General features: G+C 44.7%; 1 protein-coding gene across 4 annotated transcripts in view; it reads left to right on the top strand.

Annotated features, from left to right (window-relative positions):
* HMCN1 (hemicentin 1) overlaps positions 1-21,416 on the top strand; it is a 459,307-nt gene that overhangs the window by 298,535 nt on the left and 139,356 nt on the right. For all 4 annotated transcript variants that reach the window (XM_070055058.1, XM_051820384.2, XM_070055057.1 and 1 more), the window contains 6 exons: positions 8,136-8,237; positions 8,988-9,161; positions 9,775-9,926; positions 11,348-11,471; positions 15,810-15,985; positions 17,547-17,643. In XM_070055058.1, coding sequence (XP_069911159.1) covers positions 8,136-8,237; positions 8,988-9,161; positions 9,775-9,926; positions 11,348-11,471; positions 15,810-15,985; positions 17,547-17,643 — 825 coding nt within the window. The remainder of the gene's footprint in view (positions 1-8,135; positions 8,238-8,987; positions 9,162-9,774; positions 9,927-11,347; positions 11,472-15,809; positions 15,986-17,546; positions 17,644-21,416) is intronic.

Consider the following 21,416-nt stretch of genomic DNA (forward strand, 5'->3'; position numbering starts at 1 on the left):
CCTGCATATGATCAATGCTTTCTTGTTTCTTTGCTTACCTGATTGTTTTTGAAAACTAGCAGGACACCTCCTCTGCCTGCGGCCCCGGCATCCCATATAGATCCCGGTTTGTGTCCTGGCTGCTCCTCTTCACGATCCAGCTCTCTGCTTATACCCTGAAAAAGCAGTAAAATGAGTGCTTGGACACCTGCACCCACGTGGGAAACCCAGAGGAAGCTCCTGGCTTCAGATCAGCCCAGCTCTACTTGTTGTGTCCATTTGGGGAATGAGCCAGCGGATGGAAGACCTTTCTCTCCGTCTCTCCCTCTCTCTGTATAATTCTACCTGTTGTTGCTGATGTGTTAAGTTTTGGTTGCTGTTTTGTATTTATTTAGTAAATAGGCAGATTACTGGGATCCTCCAAAGTGTTCACATCCTAATCCTAGAGCCGTTAATATGTTATGTTGTAAAGGAGAATTAAGGTTGGTAATCAGAGGTCAGCACCGTGGCTCACTAGGCTAATCCTCCGCCTGTGGCGCCGGCACCCCAGGTTCTAGTCCCGGTTGGGGCACCGGATTCTGTCCCGGTTGCCCCTCTTCCAGGCCAGCTCTCTGCTGTGGCCCAGGAGTGCAGTGGAGGATGGCCCAAGTGCTTGGGCTCTGCACCCACATGGGAGACCAGGAGAAGCACCTGGCTCCCGGCTTCGGATCAGCGCTGTGCGCCGGCTGCAGTGCACCGGCCGCAGCGGCCATTGGGAGATGAACCAACGGAAAAAGGAAGACCTTTCTCTCTCTCTCACTGTGCACTCTGCCTGTCAAAAATAAAAAGATTGGTAATCAGAGATGGCCTTAAAATAGATTATCCCTTATTTTCAGTTATCTTTATACTCATGAGATTAACCCTACACTAGGTAGAGAGTTTAACAAATAGTATAAAGAAAAAACAACAACAAAAAAAGGCAAACAAAAAACATTGTTCCTCAACAGTCGAGACAAGGGCTGTTCAAAGTCATCTCATCACAAAGTGTCAAAGATCTTTGTAAAAAATAAGAATGGAAATGGGAGAGGGAAGAGGGATAAGGGAGCATGCACAGGGAGAAGATAGGGTGGGAAGAATCACTGTGTTCCTAGATGTGTATATATGCAATGCATGAAGTCTGTATTCCTTAAAGAAAAGTTTAAAAAGTTAATAGTTTACCCTTGAATATCTGGATGGATCCAATGTAATCTTAAGTGTTGTTTAACGTGGAAGAGGGAAGCAGAATAGTAGAGTGACCTGATGTGAGAAGGGCGCCCCACCCCATCCCCACTGCTAGCCTGAAGGTGGACGAAGGGGCCCAGCAAGGAGTACGGTGGTCTCTAGAAGCTGGACAGGCAAGGAGACAAGTTTGCCCGCAAGAGAGCTTGGGAAGGGAATCCAGCTCTGTGTACACCTTGATTTTAACCCAGTGAGTCTGTGTTGAACTTCTCATCTACAAAACTGCAAGACAGATTTGTATGGTGTAAGCTACCATAAAAGCAACAAAACCTGATACAGTGACTTTCCTGAACAAAGTCCATAAAGTCTGCTTTGAAGGCATTACGGCTGCCCTGGGGGAAAGGCTGTTCGGGTTGAGAGAAGTGAGGCCGAGAAAAGAAAGGCAGATCCTGCAAAGGGAGATGCCCAGGAACAGGTCCGACTGGACAAGCAGGACGTTTCTCCCCGAGTGGCACTCTAGGCAGCTCCAGGTCTGGGAGGCCTCCTTTCCCACTTTGTTCTCAAGTTGGACTGAGCGGGAGAGAGCAGTGGGAATGGGGTGAGTTAAAATGCCACAGAACTCACTGATCTTAATGAGATTTAGCTTCTTATTTTTTTTTTCTTGAATAAACACTTCTTGGATTGTTACAAGTTTTTAGTTAATTTTCAGAGTTCTTAAAAGGTTGAGTATAGCAAGTTTTTCCAGTGTTCTTGTTGCTTTCATGGCGGAGTGGATTTTCCAAGTCCTTACTCTGCCATTCTTGCTGAAATTGACTCTTCTTTTTGTTCCCCTTTAAGATCTCTAGTGAGGTGAGAGATAAGCCACCCACCCCTCAATACTGTTATTTCTGTTTCCCTCCATGGTGTTTATTGTAGCAGCTTCATAGTCTCCAACTTCAGAAGACTCCAAGTGAGAACTTAAGTCTTGTGAAGGAATATGTCTGGATCTTTTTCCTTTTACAGATGGAAAAATCAGAGCGCTAAATTCAGAGATCTTTTGTCCTTTGAATACTGGTAAATTCTGGTAATCAAAATTCGGTACATAAAGCAGGAAATGATCATACACTTAAGTAGGAAAGTTCAATGCATACACTAGGCGAATACACAAAATCACAGGAGTGGGTTCTAGGCGAGGCTTCGAGAACCAGTGCTGGAAGTGGGCCACAGAGGCGTCTGCTTCTGCCATAAACAGCATTTTCTGCTTGTCGAAAAGCAACTGAGAGTATTGAGTTTTGATTGTGTTCTGTGGTGGTGGTGTTATTCCAAACCTGTTGAATTTTCTAGGCCTTTGTCACGATTCATTATTAGTTCTGTAAATATGCTAATTGAGGCTTAGGATTTCCTTAAGTCAGTGACACCCCATAGGTTGTAATACTAATCAGTTTCGCTCTTATTTGTGTTTTTTCTAAATCTTTGCTTTTGTCTTGATTTCATCTTTTTTTTTTTTTTTTTTTTTTGACAGGCAGAGTGGACAGTGAGAGAGAGAGACAGAGAGAAAGGTCTTCCTTTGCCGTTGGTTCACCCTCCAATGGCCGCCGCGGCCAGCGCGATGCGGCCGGCACACCGCGCTGATCCGATGGCAGGAGCCAGGAGCCAGGTGCTTTTCCTGGTCTCCCATGGGGTGCAGGGCCCAAGCACCTGGGCCATCCTCCACTGCACTCCCGGGCCACAGCAGAGGGCTGGCCTGGAAGAGGGGCAACCGGGACAGAATCCGGCGCCCCGACCGGGACTAGAACCCGGTGTGCCGGCGCCGCTAGGCGGAGGATTAGCCTAGTGAGCCGCGGCGCCGGCCTGATTTCATCTTTAATGTCTTTCCTGATGTAGATAACTTTATATTTTTGTTACTGATTTATTTTTTATTAGGGTTTTACTTAATGTGGTTATAAGATATCTTATTGCTTTTTTGTTGCCTAACATTCTATTTTGAAAATGTTTCCTTGGCATTTGGAAAGAATATGTATTCTTTGGTGACTAAAAATACACACATACATACATAAATGTGGGTGGAAATTTTTTTTAAAAAGATTTATTTATTTATTTTAAAGAGGGAGGAGGAGAGAGAAAGAGCTCTTCTACCCACCAGTTCCCTCCTTGGGTGATGACAATGCTGGGGGCTGGGCCAGGCTGAAGCCAGGAGCCAGGAACTCCATCAGGGTCTCCCACGTGAGTGAGGGGCCCAAGCACTTGGGCCGTCCTCCTCTGCGTTCACAGACACATAGCAGGGAGCTGGGTCATAGTGGAGCAGCCAGCTGTGATGGGATGCCAGCATGGCAGCAGGCAGTGTAACCTGCTGTGCCACAGTGCTGGCCCTGCCTTTAGAGTTTTCAAATTTTCCTTTTTTCCAACAATTTTTACTTTGTTGTTCAATGCATAAAACATTGTCATTATAAAGGATTATTCACGAAGCAACATTTTGATCAATACAAATCATGTTGCTCTAATCCTTTTGTTTTGTATTGCAGTTAGTCAGAAATTGTTCTCGAATTGTTCTGATTTTATTTTTATCCAACTCTCTGTTGTTAACTTTTTTGTGGGGGTTTTTATTTGTGTTTGTTTATCTACTTGGGTCTTCTAATATAAAAAAAAAAGTATTTGTAAAAGTCCATTTTTTTCAAAAAGGATCAAGAAGTCTATTTTCAGCCGGCGCCACAGCTCAGTAGGCTAATCCTCCGCCTTGCGGCGCCGGCACACGGGGTTCTAGTCCTGGTCGGGGCACCAGATTCTGTCCTGGTTGCTCCTCTTCCAGTCCAGCTCTCTGCTGTGGCCTGGGGAAGGCAGTGGGGGATGGCCCAAGTGCTTGGGCCCTGCACCCCGTGGGAGACCAGGAGGAAGTACCTGGCTCCTGGCTTCAGATCGGCTCAGCGCACCAGCCGTAGTGGCCATTAGCGGGGTGAACCAACAGAAGGAAGACCTTTCTCTCTCTCTCTCTCTAACTCTGCCTGTCCAAAAAAAATTAAAAAAAAAAAAGTGTTTTTTTTTTTAAATATTTGTTTGAGATGCAGTGTTACAGACAGGGAGAGACAGAGAGGTCTTCCATCCACTGGTTCATTTCTCAAATGGCCACAACAGCTGGAGCTGAGCAATCCAAAGACAGCCATAAGCAGAGAACTGGATTGGAAGAGGAGCAGCTGGAGCACAAACCAGTGCCCATATAGGATGCCGGCACTGCAGGCAGAGGTTTAACCTACCACGCCACAGTGCCAGCCCTCAAGAAGTGTATTAAACAAGAAAATGAACTCACTCACATTTACGCTCTTGATTTATGTATTTGATTTTATTTCTGCCATCTTACTCACTTCTAATCATTTTGTTTGTTTGCTTTCTTCTTTCCCCTTTCCTGTTTTTTTGGTAGACCAATGGATTGATTAAGTAATTGATTGTATTTGGACCAGGAATCGCTAGTGCCCAGAATGAGTTATGTTGAGCAAATATTTAAAATGTATTTTTTGTAATTTTTATTTTAATTTTTAATTAGTTTTTAACAGAGTCAGTGTGCTTTGTAGATAAAATTCTAAGAATGCAGTGATATTCCTTTTCCTTTCTCTCTCCTTCCCACCTTCCTTCCTTCTCCCTGTCATTTTTTAGTTTTTGAGATAACATTTTAAATTTACATTATAGTGAAAAGGCATCATACTTCACCAAATAAGAAGTTTAACAAGTAAAAAGGAAAAAGAACCTAGTTTAGTTTAGAGTATAGACAATGGCTTTAAACAATAATTGAATGGAAAAAATGACCATTTTACCCATATAGGGTAAATTTTAAAGTAATCACAGATCATTAAAACTACAGAGGTATAACATTCTTAACCATTGGTGCGACAAAGGTAGAAAACAAAGTTTTGCAAAACTGTATTTGCAGCAACACTGATACACACAAACATGTTTGTTTTTTAAATTTTAGCTCCCACATATCAGAGAATATGCAGTATTTGTCTTTCTGGGCCTGGCTTATTTGACAAATGCAGTGTCCTCCAGTTACATCCATTTTGCTGCAAATGGTAGAATTTCATTCTTCTTTCTGCGTGAATAATGTTCCATTGTATAAGTGTACAACGTTTCCGTATCCATTCATTGATGATGGGCACCTTGGCTGAGTCTGGCAGACCCTGGTGATTCTGAACAGCGCTGCTATGAGCGTGGTGGTACAGATATGTTGTGATTCATCGTGTTCGGGTCTTTCGGGTGTATACCCAGCGGTGGGACTGCCGAGTCATAGGGCAAGTCTCTTTCTAGTTTTTCTGAGGAATCTCCACAGTGGCTGCACTAATTGAGATTCTCACCAGCGGTGTATAAGTGTGCCTCTTTCTCCACATCCTCACCAGCGTTTGTTACTCTCTGTGTGTTGGGTGTATGACCGTTCTGAAAGGGGTAAAGGCACATCTCACTGTGGTTTTGATTTGCATTTCCCTAACGGCTAGTGATGATGAGCAGCTTTTCCTATTTTTGCTGGCCATTTGTATTTCTTCTTTTGAGAACTGTCTATCGAGGTACTTTGCCCATTTTCTCAACTGGCTTGGTTGTTTTTCTGTTGTGGAGTTTTTAAAGTTGCTGATGTATTTGGGATTTCAATCCTTTGTCAGATAGGTGGTTTACAAAAATATTTCCCGATTCTGTTGGATGTCTCTTGACTGTTGATCATTTCCTTTGCTGTGCACAAGTTTCTGAGTTTGATATAGCCCATTTTAGCTTTGCTTCTGTTGTCTGTGCTTTCGGGTCTTGTCTAAGAAGCTGTTCCCTGTACCAGTATCTTGGACTGTTTCTGCTACATTTTCTTCCAGCAACTTCATATCTCGGGTCTTAAATTTAGGTCTTTGATCCATCTTGAATTGATTTTTGTATATTGTTAGAGGTATGAATCTAATTTCATTCTTCTACCAAAAAAAAAATCCAGTTTTTCCATTACCATTTGTTGTCGAGAGTATCCTTACTCTACTGTGTAGTCGGAGCACTTTTGTCAAAAATCAGTTGGCTGTATGTATGTGGATTAATTTCTGGACTTTCTATTCTGTTCCACTGATATATGTATCAGTTTTTATGCCGGCGCTGTGGTGCAATAGGTTAATCCTCTACTGCGGCGCTGGCATCCCATATGGGCGCCAGTTCTAGTCCCAGCTGCTCCTCTTCTAATCCAGCTCTCTGCTATGGCCTGGGATAGCAGTAGAAGATGGCCCAAGTCCTTGGGCCCCTGCACCCATGTGAGAGACTGGAGGAAGCTCCTGGCTCCTGGCTTCGGATTGGCACAGCTCTGGCCATTGCAGCCATCTGGGGAGTGAACCAGCGGACAGAAGACTTTTCTCTCTCTCTCTCCTTCTCACTGTCTGTAACTCTAACTTTCAAATAAATAAACAAAATCTTTTTTAAAAAATAACTGTAGGTTTGTAGTATGCTTTGAAGTCAGGTATTGTGTGATGCCTCCAGCTGGATTTTTCTTGTTCAGGATTGTTTTGGTTATTCTGGGTCTTTGGTGATTCCATGTAAATTTTAGGATTGAATTTTTTAATTCTGTAAAAAATGTCATTGGTATTTTGATAGGGATTGCATTGAATCTGTAGGTTGCTTTAGGTAGTACAGATATTTTAATGATATCGATTCTTCCAATCCATGAGCAAAGCATATCTTTATGATTTTGTCTGTCCTTGATTTCTTTCATCAGTGTTTGATAATTTGGGTTGTAGAGGTCTTTGACTTCTTTGATTAAATTCATTTATAAATATTTGATTTTTTTGTGGTTACTGTGAATGGGATTTCTTTCATGATTTCTGTCTGCATTCATTACCAAAAAAAACTACCATTTAAAATGAATTTTTGGTAAATTTCAAGTACTAATTTCTTTTTTTTAAAAGATTTATTTATTTGAAAGCCAGGGTTACAGAGAGGCAGAGAGAGAGAAAGAGAGAGGAAGGTCGGTCTTCCATCCAGTGGTTCACTCCCCAGATGGCCACAACAGCCAAAGCTGGGCCCATCCGAAGCCAGGAGCCAGGAGCTTCCTCTGGGTCTCCCACGTGGATTCAGAGGCCCAAGCACCTGGGCCATCTTCTGCTGCTTTCCCAGGCCACAGCAGAGAGCTAGATCAAAAATGGGACAGCCAGGGCAGGAACGGGTACCCATATGGGATGCCGGCACTGCGGGTGGCAGCTTTAATGACCATGCCACAGTGCCGGCCCCAGTACTCATTTATTTATTTCTAGAACATCTTCTCCAAATGTGGCAAGACCTTTAGTTCACTTGTAATTTTCCATCCTGTTCCCCTTCCGCTTTTCTTGTGATATTGTTGTAAACAAATGGCATTGGTGTTCTGAGTTGTTTCTCCCTTTTATATTATACCTTTTAGATTTTGTGAATCCTACATTCCAAGTATATTAAATAATAGAGTAAGCATTATCAGTGATTATTTGAAATAGTAAGTATAGTTTTGTTGTGCTTTATAAACAATTATAAATTTTATATCAAAAGGAATAAGACCTGATGCAAACCAAAAATGTGTTCTGCTTTTCCTGAAATGATTTAAGATAGCACCATCCAAAGATAAAGTCAGATATTTTGGGCCATACTGACTTCTTCACTGGGAGAACTCAAAGAAGTATAGGTTACTTCTTGGGAGGGTGAGTCATCATCAGACGAATCAGAATGATTGGAATAAGTAATACTGGGAAATTGTGTTTTCCTGTGCTGCTGTTCTGAAGTCCTGAGGAGTTTCCTGTAAGGGCAGAGAGATGGATGATCCAGAAAGCAAGTTACAGTCTTTTTCCACCCTGCTCTCTAATTCTGCTTAGTAGTGTGTGTCACTTTTCTTTCAAACCCATCAGACTGCGTTTGTGCGTGAACGAGAGGAAGAAAGACCGAGTCTGATGTCCACGGAGCAGACTCCGGTTTGAACAGCCTACCCACGTGCAGTAACTCCTTGCCTGTGCCTCTTGCAGAGCCGCCCAGCCTGGAGGAGGCAGGGAAGCTGCTGAATGAGACTGTGGTGGTGAACGGTGCTGTCCAGCTGGAGTGCATGGCGGCCGGACATCCCCTGCCTGGTGGGCTCACTTTTGGATTCTGTAGCTTGCAAGGCCTTTGTGCATTACTGGGACAGCCGGGGCCGCTCAGGAGCAGAAGATGCGAGTCACTGACTGTGGAGAGGTTGTAGAAAGCACTTCAAGGTGCCTCTGATAAGCATAGCATCCGATAGCTGACGGTTCTGAATCTGCATGGCTTTAAACTGCGTGAAATACCTTAGCCACGTAATGTAGAAATGGTCTTGTGAATCTCTTAAATGTCTCATTGCCCATATTGTGGCCACAAAACTCAAAATGGTATTCCACGTGCATTTATGTAGGAAAAATATTTTTAAATTTATTGTTAATGGAGATAGACCAAGTTAATTATAAGTTATGGTCATCTGATGTTATTTGTATGACTCAGTAATATAAATTGTTAGGTTCCTAGTGTGTATGGTATTTGATTTAGAAGTATGTGCAAAATGTCTGTGGATTTGAGGAAATGCACAGCAGAAAGAAACAGCACAAAGTGTGTTTCAAACAATATTGATATACGAGACAACATAAAAATGTGTCTTTTCTGAGTTCATTTTCAGGGCTCAATTGACTTGGCTCTTGGTGTTTTTCTTGGGTTACCTCCTCTTAAAAATCAGCCCTGCATTGTTTATTTCAGCAGGTTAAACTCAGTTAGCATAAGCATGAAGCAGTTATGATTATTATAGTAACGATGCCCCTTACTGAGTGAATTTTAAGACGTCTTATGTAGATCTTCTCCCCTTCCCGTTTCAGTAATCACATGGTACAAAGATAACCGTCCACTCTCAGCCACCAGCGCCACTTTCTTGAAGAGAGGGCAGATCATTGTCATTGAAAGTGCACAGATTTCAGATGCTGGTGTGTACAAGTGCGTGGCCGTCAACTCAGCGGGCGCTACAGAGTTGTTTTATAGTCTGCAAGTTCACGGTTAGTGCTGCCAACGCATCCTGGGGTAAAGAAGTGTTCAGAATGACGAGATGCTTCTGTGAGATGCCGGTGTAAATACTTGACAGTGCGGTACTGTCAGCTTTTTTCAAGGCCATGGTGTCCTAAAACCTACACTTTCTTGTTCCTGATTCCTTCTCAAATGCCCAGGTGTGACATGCAGCTGAATTTGCTTGCTTCGGGTGAGTTGTTGAAAATATCATTAGTGCTCTTATCAGCAATTGTTACGGAACTGTTTCACATCTTTACGCCTAATGCTGCTTTTAAGAGGATTTGGTAGTTAACATTCTATAGTGGAGTGGCACACACACACACACACACGCACGCAGGCAGACATGACAGCCTGGAAGTCAAGAAGTGAAACGCGCACCCTGCTGCCAACAACTGGACTTCTAGACAAACTAGCACCGCCTCCCTGTCGTCGTCTGTAAAGTGGGCTGCAGATACTTGCCCTGCTTATCCCACAGGATGGCTGTGCTTAGAGCCGGAACGAGATACGAGAGAACTTCCCACAGCAAACCGTAGGGAGCTCGGTGCGTTGAGATGCCACATCCCGCGGAGTTAACGCAGCTTTTATTTATTTATTTATTTCCAGTGCCCCCATCGATTTCCAGCAGCAATGACGTGGTAGCAGTGCTGGTGAATAATCTGGTGAGGTTAGAATGCGAAGCCAGAGGCATCCCTGCCCCGAGCCTGACCTGGCTGAAGGATGGCAGCCCTGTCTCGAGTTTCACTAATGGAATACAGGTACCTGTGTCATTTTTTGGTGAAATTTGCCTCCTGATTATTCAATACAAGAAGTATAAGCAGGTCAAGCTGATGAAGAGACCTGAAAAACAAGGACTAACAAATGGTATTTTTTTAAATACACATATGCACTCATAAATACGATGGGCACACACAGTTGGGATTTCTCAACAACTGAGTAAAAGCTCGGTGTTTCTGAGAGTTCCCTTATTTTGCATGTATTTTGACGGTTTATTTCAGTGTTATTTTCTACCTGCCTCTTTCCTACTTTTACCACAAGTGACACCTATAGACAGAAGTGTTCAGGAACAACAACAAAATAGGCTTCTCCTGGTACAATCGATTCTTAATATCTGGCAGCAGTAATGAATCGGAGAACCACACAGAGCGTGCGTGCTTCATAAAGCATCAAATAGGAAAGTAAGAGAATTATAATGGAAGCACGATGATAAATGAAATTCAAGTCTTAGAAAAACAAAGTTAAGTACATTTACACTGACTCAAACTTGAAAATTCAAAAGCACATGTACCAAACTTTGAGTTTTCTCTACTAGTGAAAATACTCCTAATATTTTAATTCTTCAGCTATTCTTGAAAATCTATTGCTTCCAGAATTTGGGATCATAGAAAATGCAGAATTAAAGTCAATATTTAGACGCACCAGTGGATCTGTGGGAGAAAAGAACAATAAATGGACTTAATTAGCTTATTTGGCTACTACTTTGTTGTTTTTTTTTTTTTTAAAGGTTTTATTTATTTGAGAGTCAGAGTTACAAACAGAGAGAGGGAGAGATAGGGAGAGAAATCAGTCCCCAAATGGACGCAACGGCTTGGAGCTAAACTGATCCAAAGTCAAGAGCCAGGAGCTTCTTCCAGGTCTCCCAGGCAGGTGCAGGGACCCATGCACTTGGGCCATCTTCCAGTGCTTTCCCAGGCCAGAAGCAGAGAGCTGGATCAGAAGTAGAGCAGCTGGGACACGAACCAGTGCCTGTATGGGATGCTGGCACTGCAGGCAGAGGCTTAGCCCACTGTACCACAGCGCCAGCCCTGTACTTTGTTGGTTTTTAACTTCATGTCTGATTGCCCAGAAAAAATTAGAAGGATAATTAATTCCTCTCATCCTCACTTTCTGTCTTTGTCGCAGTGACATTGTGGAAAGTAGGGGTTAAATTTGACCTTTATTTGATGCCAAAGAGACATATTTTCAAAGATAATTTCTAAGTTTGAGTCTAGCATCTCCCATTCTCCTACTGAGAAAATCAAAAAGGGATTATGCATTGACTGACCACTTTAAAATACCCAAGTGAAGTCCTCCTAGTTGTACTTGTGAATTCCGGAGCCTCAGAAAACGAGAGGAACGGCCTGTGGTGCACACCGTGCTCGGGGGCCTGTCCACTGCTCAGCTTTCTTTCCGTTCACAGGTTCTTTCTGGGGGCCGCATCTTAGCTTTGGCCAGCGCACAAGTCAGTGACTCGGGGAGGTACACCTGTGTGGCAGTGAATGCTGCTGGCGAGAATCAAAGGGACATTGACCTCCGAGTCCACGGTAAGACCTTTAGAAAACCGTTTCAGCTCTGATAGACACCTGTAGGGGCTACAAAGATCATTGAGGAAGTTAATAACGAGCGAATGAACAAAGGAGTACTAGCACCAGGTCACTCCAAACCAAATCCTCCGGCCGCCTGGTGCAAGGGTACTTCAGAAATTCTTGGAGGAATGGCATGAAGAGAGTAATTTACTTTGGAATACAAGATTTTTAAATTTCTTAATAAGCATTTTTCATGGACATTTGACGGTGGCTGGTATTTGATGGTGAGTGATGTTTCTTTTTAAACGTTCTGAGGAATTGAAATGCATAGAGCCAACATGTAGGTTGCTGGTCTTGTAGAGCCCTTTCGAGAACTGGGCTGTGGATAGACTTGTTAGGAAGACAGTCTTCTCACTAAACAGGTAGGTTCCAGGGACTCTGCGCCCCTATTCTCAAAGCCATGCTCATATGGCTTTTGTTATTTAGTCAGTATTTTGTGACTGATAATATATGTCTGTGAGTTAGAGGGTATTTGAGGAGCGGAAGTTAAGCTAGACAAAAGTTGAGGAGACGTTCCGGGTTTTTTCCTACCCAGGAGGAGGCAGCTGGGAGTGTCTGGCTGCACCATGGTGAGAGTCCCGGAACAAACCAGTCACAATCACAGCTGTGCGTCCCCAGCGCTCTCGGACTTTATGCTGTGTCTTGCTTGCGTTACATTCCTTAGTTCATAGATTAATGAAAGTATTTCTTGAAGCATGTCTGTTGAATGAGTTTCTCTCCTTTAAGTCCGACTTCACTTCCAAACAATGCAGTCTTAAGAGAAATGGTTTTTTTGTTTTTGTTTTCTCTGACTTCCAGCCATGTGGGCCATGTTGATTTCACTTTATAAGTTGCCAGAAGAAAGTGGGTGACCACAGTCACTGACACAGTGCATCCTGTGATCTTTGTTAGTAACTCATTTCCGTGTTATGGTGGACACGACACGAGAGTCAGGAGGTCACGGTCGGCCTCGGAGGCCTCAGCCCACTGCCAAAGGACACTGTGCCTTCTTGTCTGTGCTGTTGCAGTTGACCTGCAGGTGTGCTGGTGGTTCCGAGACAGCAAGCAGGTCCACAGAGGCCCAGCCCTCCGCACTCTGACCCCCCCGAACCGAGTGGCCCCTCTGCTTTGTGAATACCTGGGAGGCACCTGCCTCGCGTACCTCTGGGAATGATCCGTGGGTCCATCTGCGTGTGTGCTGCTGTAGCTCCTTCAGCTGCTAGCAAGCAAGTGGTGACACTGCTGTTCACTGGGTTTTCGTCTGTGAGAAAAGCAGATGGGCCCCTGCCACTTCCGCGCTGGTTCCTGTCACGAGTGGGCCTGGGAGATGGTAAAAGCTGGTATTTTCTGGGAGTCATGGAAACGTGCATTCTTGTTCATCTGCTGCTGAGGCTCTTCCATACCAGCTATTTAGACCGAAAACCAGAATCTTTCCCTCTGGTGTAAAAGTCAAGTGACTGACTGAAAGTGTGTATGATTGAGAATGTGTGTATGTGTTAGCATTTCATACATCTGTGCAACAAGCTACCAAAGAAGTGTGAGATTAAAAAAAGGTTTGTAATCTGATCAGTTTCCAGTCTGTGTTCCAATATTAGTATTAACTTCCTTCAAGTATTTGTAGTGGCAACCTGGGCGGTCCTGTGTCGAGTTGGAGACAACGGATAAAGTAACTTTCCCTACAAGTACAGTAGCGATGGACATTGGCCGCAGTGGTTAGGGTGCTGCTTTGGATGCCTGCCTCCCCTATTGGAGGGCCTGGGCTCGAGTCCCAGCTTTGCTTCCAATTCCAGCGTTCTACTCATGTGTATCCTCAGAGGCAGGACGAGATGGTCCAAGGTCTTGGATCCCTGACACCCAGTGGGGAGACCTGGATAGAGTTCTGGGCTCTTAGCTTGGGCCTATCCCAGCCCCAGCTGTTGCAGACGTTTGAAGAGTGAACCAACAGATGGAAGCTCTCTCTGTGTTCAACTGTCTCATGTACACACACACACACACACACACACTCTCATTCTGCCTTTCAAATAAATTTTTAAAAATAAAATTGTAACACTTACAGTAGGAAAGTAATTCACTGAAGAATTTCCCTCTGGGTATAAACCCAGAGTCTGTTTTGCCATATTCTGAGACACTGGAACAGAAAAAGGTTTTTACAAGATCCGAGTTCTGCTGGCGCCTTCTCTTTAAACTTGGGTCAGAGAGCTTTGGTGGACATCGCACATTCACCAGCATCCCAGCAGCTATGACCCATGGCAGCTCTGATTTGGCTAATTCAGTGTAACAAGGATGAAGTAATGGTTGAGTAATGGATCCAGGACATACCCCTCCTGGCCACAAAGCCACACAGTAAAATTGAAATGGCCTGTAAGGAAGCTGAGGAGAATGGAGCTTTATTCTCCTCTTAGACCAAACACTGTAGATGAGAGACAGGACAGAAGGAAATAGATGCATTTGGGAAGTGCAAGTATGTGTTCTTGGTCTAATTAGATTTGCTCAATTTATGTTCCGTAAATGAATACTATGCTGTTTTTGCATTTTCCTCTAACCTTTAAAATCTGGTTTCCTTTTGAACTTGGTTGAACTCATTTAGCTGTAAAGAAAAGTAATTGAAGGGAAAATATTTGGAAATAAATTAACATTCTGAACTCTGGAATTGTTTCCGACTTTTACTTCTATAGTCATAAAGAAGCCATGCTCTTGTAAGTTCTGCAAATAATCTAAGATAAACATACTTTTATATAATTATGGTAGCTTTTTACCCAATGAGGCAAACTTTACCCAGTTATTTCCAGGCTGGAAAGTGGCTATTCTGTTTAGCATTTCCTGTGCTGAGAGCTGTGAATGTCAGTTTTATGTTATCTTAGAACATGGCCTTAATTGTGCTTACTTTGCAACTTGTATGGCAGTATGAATCTTGAACAGACTGGCTTACCTTTCACCTAGTGTGTCGCACATCAGAAGCCATCCTGTTTCCTGTACCTCACATGGTACCGTAAGCCTCTTGACAGCGGGTGGAAGGAACACCCTGCATGTGCATAGCCGCCCCCTCCCCGGTCCCGTCCTGTCCCAGCCGCTGTGCATGGTGTTTCTTCCTTCAGCTTAGTGTCCTTGGGCCTAGTGCAAGTCTCTCAGAGGCGGCACCGGGAAGTGGCTTTCCCAGCCACTGTGCATGGTGTCTTCCTTCAGCTTAGCGTCCTTGGGCCTAGTGCAAGTCTCTCACTCAGAGGCGGCACCGGGAAGTGGCTTTTCATTCGTAACCCTTTCCCACTGCAGCCATGGCTGCAGAACCCTCCTGGTGACAGAGACACAATGCATGCTGGGGTATTGCTCCTGAAACAGCGGCCAATACACTCCTAATATTCCTGACCACAATACTATTTCTGCCAGAGCATAAGGAATGGCACTTAGGGGTTAGTTTCGATACAACTTGAGCGATGCTGCACACGTGGTAAGCCTCCACAGTGCCGCGTGGTCAGGATTTGGTGAGAACTGGCCGAGGAGATTCCCCTCGGCGCGTTTCCGGAGCAGCCCTTTTTATTACAGGCCCCCTTTCTCCGTGACTTTTTCTTTTCTGATTTATTTTGCCTGCAGCCCCTGAGGGGCTATGGAGCCCACCCTGTCTTTCTCAGCCTCTAAGACAAATGGTGCTTTAGTGGCCCCGAGGGAGGGAGGGGCCTTGAACTTCTCCAGGAACACTCAGCATCTGACAAGCTGGTTAGTGCTAATTTCAATCTCATTAAAATTTCAACTCATTTCCTCCCTCTGCACAAGGCGGGTGTGTTATGCAGCTGGTCCCTGACCCCACTTGGTCTCTGTCATGCATGTGGCCCACATGCTCTGCGCTCCGTGGAAGGCGCCGCCGCCGAAGTGCTCCCAGCTTTGCCCTCTGCCCGTCTGTTGCTTTCCAGAGGATAAGTGCTCCTGGGACTGAGTGATCTGCGTCTCCTCTCTCAACTCCAGTTACAATTCTGCCCCTGCGACTATGGAGTTTATTTCTTTCTCAAAAAGTACAAATATGGAAAGTACATTTGCTTTTAATTCCTTATTGTTTCCACAAACTTCTTGAGTGATTTACTACTTTGAAAACCTTACACAGAAATATGTAGTTCTAGAAGTCACTTAAACGAGCACTTGGTTAGAGCTTCTGGAAGGTTCTTAAATGAAGGTGAGGACTGTGTCTGTTCAACAGGAACCAGCGAGTGGTTCACACCTGGTTCTGAGCCACACAGTGCGGAGGTTGCGTTGGGTGAGTGCGGGGCTGTTTCCGTGTGGGTCGCCGTGATTGGTGGACATAATGGTGTGCTGGCCCTCTCTCGCCAGTTCCACCCAACATCGTGGGAGAAGAACAGAACGTCTCTGTGCGCCTCAGCCAGGCCCTGGAGCTGCTCTGCAGAGGCGACGCTGTCCCGCCCCCGACGCTCACCTGGCTGAAAGACGGCCGCCCCCTGCTGAGGAAGCCGGGCCTCAGCATCACCGAGAACGGAGGTGTGTTAAAGGTAAGGCCCTCGTCCCTCTGTCTCATTCCTAGTCATGATTCAGTTTTACCCCTGTTCATCTTGCCTGTCTTTCCCTACTGTTCTCCTAACTTCATCTTACAAAATTCTAGCAATGCTTTCGTTGGTGAGGTTTGTAATACTTTTAAATTTTGCATTTACTGAGATTTCAGTATTTAATGGTCTGTCCATGTTTGTAGACATAAACTGTATCTAAAAAATATTCCCAGGAAAAGCTTATATAAATATCCCCGTGAATTCTTTGTCTCCAGTCATTCAGCCAAATCAGCAAATAGCCATTTTAGCTGTGCTGGATAAGGTGCATAAAAAGTGTGACACATCTCATGTCCCTGATGCCTTCCAACTTGGAATAAGTATATGAACAGTAACAGTTAAGTGGAAAAATGCAATGTGTACTATAGGTTCGAGTTAATTACCTGCAGGCTATGCATTTGAGGGAAGATAGCAAAAGGCGAGGCCATGGCTGCCTGGAATAATGGTGGCAGAACCAAGGCCATGGCTGCCTGGAATAATGGTGGCAGAACCAAGGCCATGGCTGCCTGGAATAATGGTGGCAGAACCAATTGGCTTTCTAAGAGTAGACAGGACACAGACGTGCGTTAGGAAACAGAGAATTTAACACAGTGATCATTTGGAAATCTTGACAAGATTGACTCGAGTGCTGAAGGCTGACTTTGAAACGCAGTCTACAGAATTAGCATTCAGGAGGCCAAAAGGCCATTGTATGTTTGTAAAATCCTCATAATAACCTAAGGGAGAAATGGAAAGGGAGTTACCTGTGCATAGTTGACTAAGAGGCAGAAATTCGATTTGAACACAGGGAGGGCACTCCAGAACCTGCGCTAATCATAGATTCTTGGCGGAAGAGGGTCATCCTGGGGAACAGAGAGCCTGGGGCGTGGAGGGAGGGGGCAGGCTATAGGGAGGGCAGTGAGCTGAGCAGCCCACCCACGGAGGGCAGCTCGTGGGGGGAGCAGAAGGGGCATGGCGGTGTGTGTGAGAGGCCAAGCATGGGGTCTTGGGAGCAATTCCTCTGTGGTAGTGAGGCCGGGTGTGAAAGGAGTGACCAGAGTCACGGATGAAAGGGAGAAGCGGCTGCGCGCAGGCCAGAAACAGGGAGGAGCTCAGCGTTGAGAGAGGTGGTAGGAGTCTGGTGGTGGAGGGCAGAGAATGAGTGCAGATGTCCGAGAATCCAGCAGGTCGTTTCTCAGGTCCCCTCGAGGGGAGGGGACAGACCTGTGGTTGGTTGAAACTGCCTCACCTATGCCCTGCCCACAACCATGCACAAGTACACACCCTTAACCAGACCAAGTGACAGAACCCGTTTTATTTTACTCAGTCGTCTACCAAGCACCAACCTGGGTACTAAGAAACAAATGGTTGACTCTTGGTAAGTGTTGAATATGGATGATGGAGATGGAGATATCGCCATTCATATTCTTTTTATATGTTTGAAAATCTTCAATTACAAATAAGAGAACACAATGAGGGCTAACAGAATCATGAAGTACGAACTTGTTTGCGAGCATGATTTGGTTTTCAGATTGAAGATGCTCAAGTTCAGGACGCAGGACGTTACACCTGTGAGGCTACGAATGTTGCTGGGAAAACTGAGAAAAACTACAATGTCAACATTTGGGGTAAGTATGATCAACCCCTGTACAGCCTGTTATTCTGCGTGTCAGTTCTCAAAATGCCATCAGTCCACGCGACTAGAGTTGATTATAATACAGAGATGGACAGTAATCAAGACGTTTAGGTGATGCGTTGTCCTGAGTCCAGCTCAGACAGCAGATTCAGGAGCATCTACGAATTGGTCCCAACATCATAATTGGCCTCTCCAGAGACACGCATTGGTTCAGCCAATTCAAAGTCAGTCAAAAAGCCAAACTATGGAGAAAGAGCAAGAGAGAATGTGTGCTACAGATGCTAACCAGGATAAGGGCTGTTTTCACTGGGAGTCGTTTTGTTTGTTACTAATTAAGATAATTTGGGTGAATAATCACACCTTTTACCTTGGCTGTAGCTGTCTGCCCATTGTTAAAAACTACATCCATTTCTAGAACGTTCACTTAATTTCAAATAATTCTTTAAGTTCATTGATAACATATTAAGTCCCTGTTATGTTGATTGTATTTGTTAAGCTTCTGAATTATGAAGATGATAAGTTGAAATTGATCTTTGATGGGCAAACACTTATTCAAAAACACATTTTAGATAAAATTAAAGGGAAAATAACTTGATTTTAATGGAAAACAAATATTCTAAAAAGCTGTAAAGATGTGAATTTAGGCAGATAAGGGCTTGTTAATGAGTCAGCTTGTCATTTTAAAAATCCTTGAGGCAAATCTTGAAGTGCTGCAATTCAGCATGTGAGACGACTAACTCACTTTGCATAGAAAATTTACCTTGTCATAAATTTACGTCTGCTTGTGTTTGTTACCTGTCATTCATCCCTGTCCCTCCCACGTCCCATCCTCCCTCATCTCCCTTTCCCTTCCTTCCTCATTTCTTTCAAGTGGGGAAAATGTTCCAATGTGGACAAGACACTGGGCTGAGTGTTACGAAGTCCAGATTGAACAAAAGGTTAAGAAAGAAAAATTAACCATGATACTCAACTAGGAAGTGATGTAAAGAAATCATTGCTAGTGTTTGAGGCACCTGTGGCCTGCCCCCTGACCTCCATACAGTCAGAATGTGGGCCTGCAGATCAGGAGAGGGAGGAGTTAGAAACCTGAGGCTGGAGCAGTGGAGCTGGGAGAGTACTCTAGGGAATGGTTCTCAAGTGTGCCACATAAGAAGGGATTAGAGGGAAGAGACCTCAAGTAGGAAATTAAGAAGGAGTAGTCAAAATCGTAGGGTGAAAAGATCAAGGAGCGTGTGGGTGTTTGGCTCAGTGATTAAGATGCATTTGTCCCACATTAGCGTTCCTAGTTCAGTTCTCAATTCTGGCTCCCAACTCCAGCTTCCCTAATACAGACCCTCCTCGGAGGCAGTGATGGCCCAAATAAATGGGCTCTTCCACCTCCATGGGAGACCTAGTAGATTGGGTTTCCTGACAAGCTTTGTAACAGCTGGGGGATCATTGTGGGTGTTTGGGGAAAGTGAACTAGTGGATAGGAGTCAGTCTCTCTCTCTCAAGAAATTAAAAAGAAAAATGTAATGCTTCGTAGAAACTCAGGACGGTGGTGTTCCCAGAACACAGTGAATTGCGAGGACATAGATGAGTGGGTGCATGGGTGGATGGGTGGTTGAATGTCACTATTTCAGAGAAGTTAAACATCTTGTACTTTACAAATGTGCAGACCAGTGCCTCGTGAAGAGAAGCAGTGTAACCGTGGACAACAGACTGTAGTAGGTGCCAGAATGGACAGTAGGTGAGAAAGCTGAGGCATACAGGAGAATTCTCGCAGACAACCTTCGTGGCGTGCCCTGTGTTCCCGGCAGTATGCCAGGGTAGGCACAGAAAGGTCAACTTACAGTTAACTGGGGAAGAAAATCTTTGTCTAGCCAATTAAAATTGAATTTCTCAAGAGGGTCATAATTTATGTGGAAAGGCATTTCGGGGCACATTGTGTCTAACTGAGCCCTTAGAATGAGTCGGCATTAACTCCGTGAAAAGGGAGGAAGAAACTTAGAGACCTGAAGAATATGATCTGAGTTCTCTGAGCCATTGAACTAACACCTTCCTCTGGGTAGCCCAGTGTGGCGCAGAGCAGAAAGGAGAGATGTTAGGGAGAAGGTAAACTGGAGAGATCGAGGAAAGCATCTTATGTCAGTTTAAAAAGGGCTTTGATCCTATGGGTGAAAGGGTATAAGGGATTTCAAGGGCTGGGATACTCAGGTCTGTATTTTAGAAGGAAACAGGTAAGCTGTAGATGTATTTAGGAAACTGAATCAGAAAGAGGAAAGGATGGATGTCTGTGTGGCCTAGCCAGCTGGGCTACGTGGACCGAGGGAACAGGGGCGGCTGAGGTCAGTTCTGGCCAAGGCAAGTTTGGCAACGCCCCTCAGATACCCACACTGGGGTGCTACATAGACAATTGTATGTAAAGGTTCAGATCTCGAGGCAATGTTTGATACAGCACTTAATAGTCTGCATGGAGCTCTCAGATCCAATATTGGAGTACCTGGGTTCAAGTCTTCCCTCTGCTCCTGATTCCAGCTTCCTGCCAATGCACATCCTGGGAGTAGCAGGTGCTGGCTCAAGTCGTTGGTTCCCTGCCACATGGATTGGGTTCCTGGCTTCTGACTTCAGCTTGGCCCAGCCCAGGCTGTTGTGAGCATTCAGATAGTGATCCAGCAGATGGGACCCTCTCTTACCTGTCTGTCTTCCTTTCAGATGTATAAACAATATTTTTGGAGGTCTAGATTTTAGAAGGGAATGCATTACAGATAGAGATCTATAAGTATTTTTATTGATGGAGGCTCTGGGGGCAAAGGAGGGTAGAGTTTAGAATGCAGAGTTTAATGTTAGAGCAGTGTTAATCTGCAATTGTGGCCTTTTTTTCCATGGAACTTTCCATCTGTGATATAGGTGATGACAGTGTAAACTGTAGGATTCACCCAGAGTAAGGGTGTTGCCAAACAGGAAGGACACGTGTGCAAGGCATTTTAGAACAATGACAAAGGATCAATTGAAATTATTGATCATTAGGTCTGAGCTGGATAGAGAAGTCAGTGAATGAAACAGCAGGCATCTGGACAGGGAGAGTTTTGAAAGAACTTGAGATTCAATTAAATTGATGAATTGAGAGTTGGAAATAATTGAGAGAACAAGAATAGAGCAACTGTAGGGTGGCCTAAGTTGTAAGTTTTTATGCAGATGATGAAAAAGGTCACGGTACGTCCTCTGATGGAGGAAGGGATGAGCAGATCAAAGTGCTGGGTAGGCAAGGCTTCGGGACCCGTCACGTGTGGGTATTGAATTCCTGCAGAATGGTGGTGGGTAGGCAAGGCTTCGGGACCCGTCACACGTGTGGGTATTGAATTCCTGCAGAATGGTTGCGTGGCTTGGTGTGACCAAAGAGAATAAAAACAAGATTCAGATTGAGTAGAGAGTGAAGGTTCACTGATGGGGTAAGAAAAAGAGAGGTAAATTGGTGGCATGAGCTTCAAAGAGGGAGGTTGAATAATGCCGGGAGCCCCACGGAGGGGTGAAGAGGGCTCTCCCACTCCTCTGCTCCCAGAAGCATCGACCACGGGAGAACACTGTCGCCGAGAAGCGTGCTCAGGGAGAGTGGGCCACAGCTGCAAACCCCAGCCTCTCTGAGAGGCTAAGTACTCAGCATTCCCATGAAGGTTCCAGGCAGACGCGGGAGGCAGGGTGTACAATCTGGACGAGGTATCTGGCTGTTCCTAGATGGAGCCCTGGCCTCTGCTCTTGTACCTGCCTGATGTTTTCCCATTCTGG

This window comes from Oryctolagus cuniculus, chromosome 13 (assembly GCF_964237555.1).
Source record: "Oryctolagus cuniculus chromosome 13, mOryCun1.1, whole genome shotgun sequence".
NCBI classification, from domain to species: Eukaryota; Metazoa; Chordata; class Mammalia; order Lagomorpha; family Leporidae; genus Oryctolagus; species Oryctolagus cuniculus.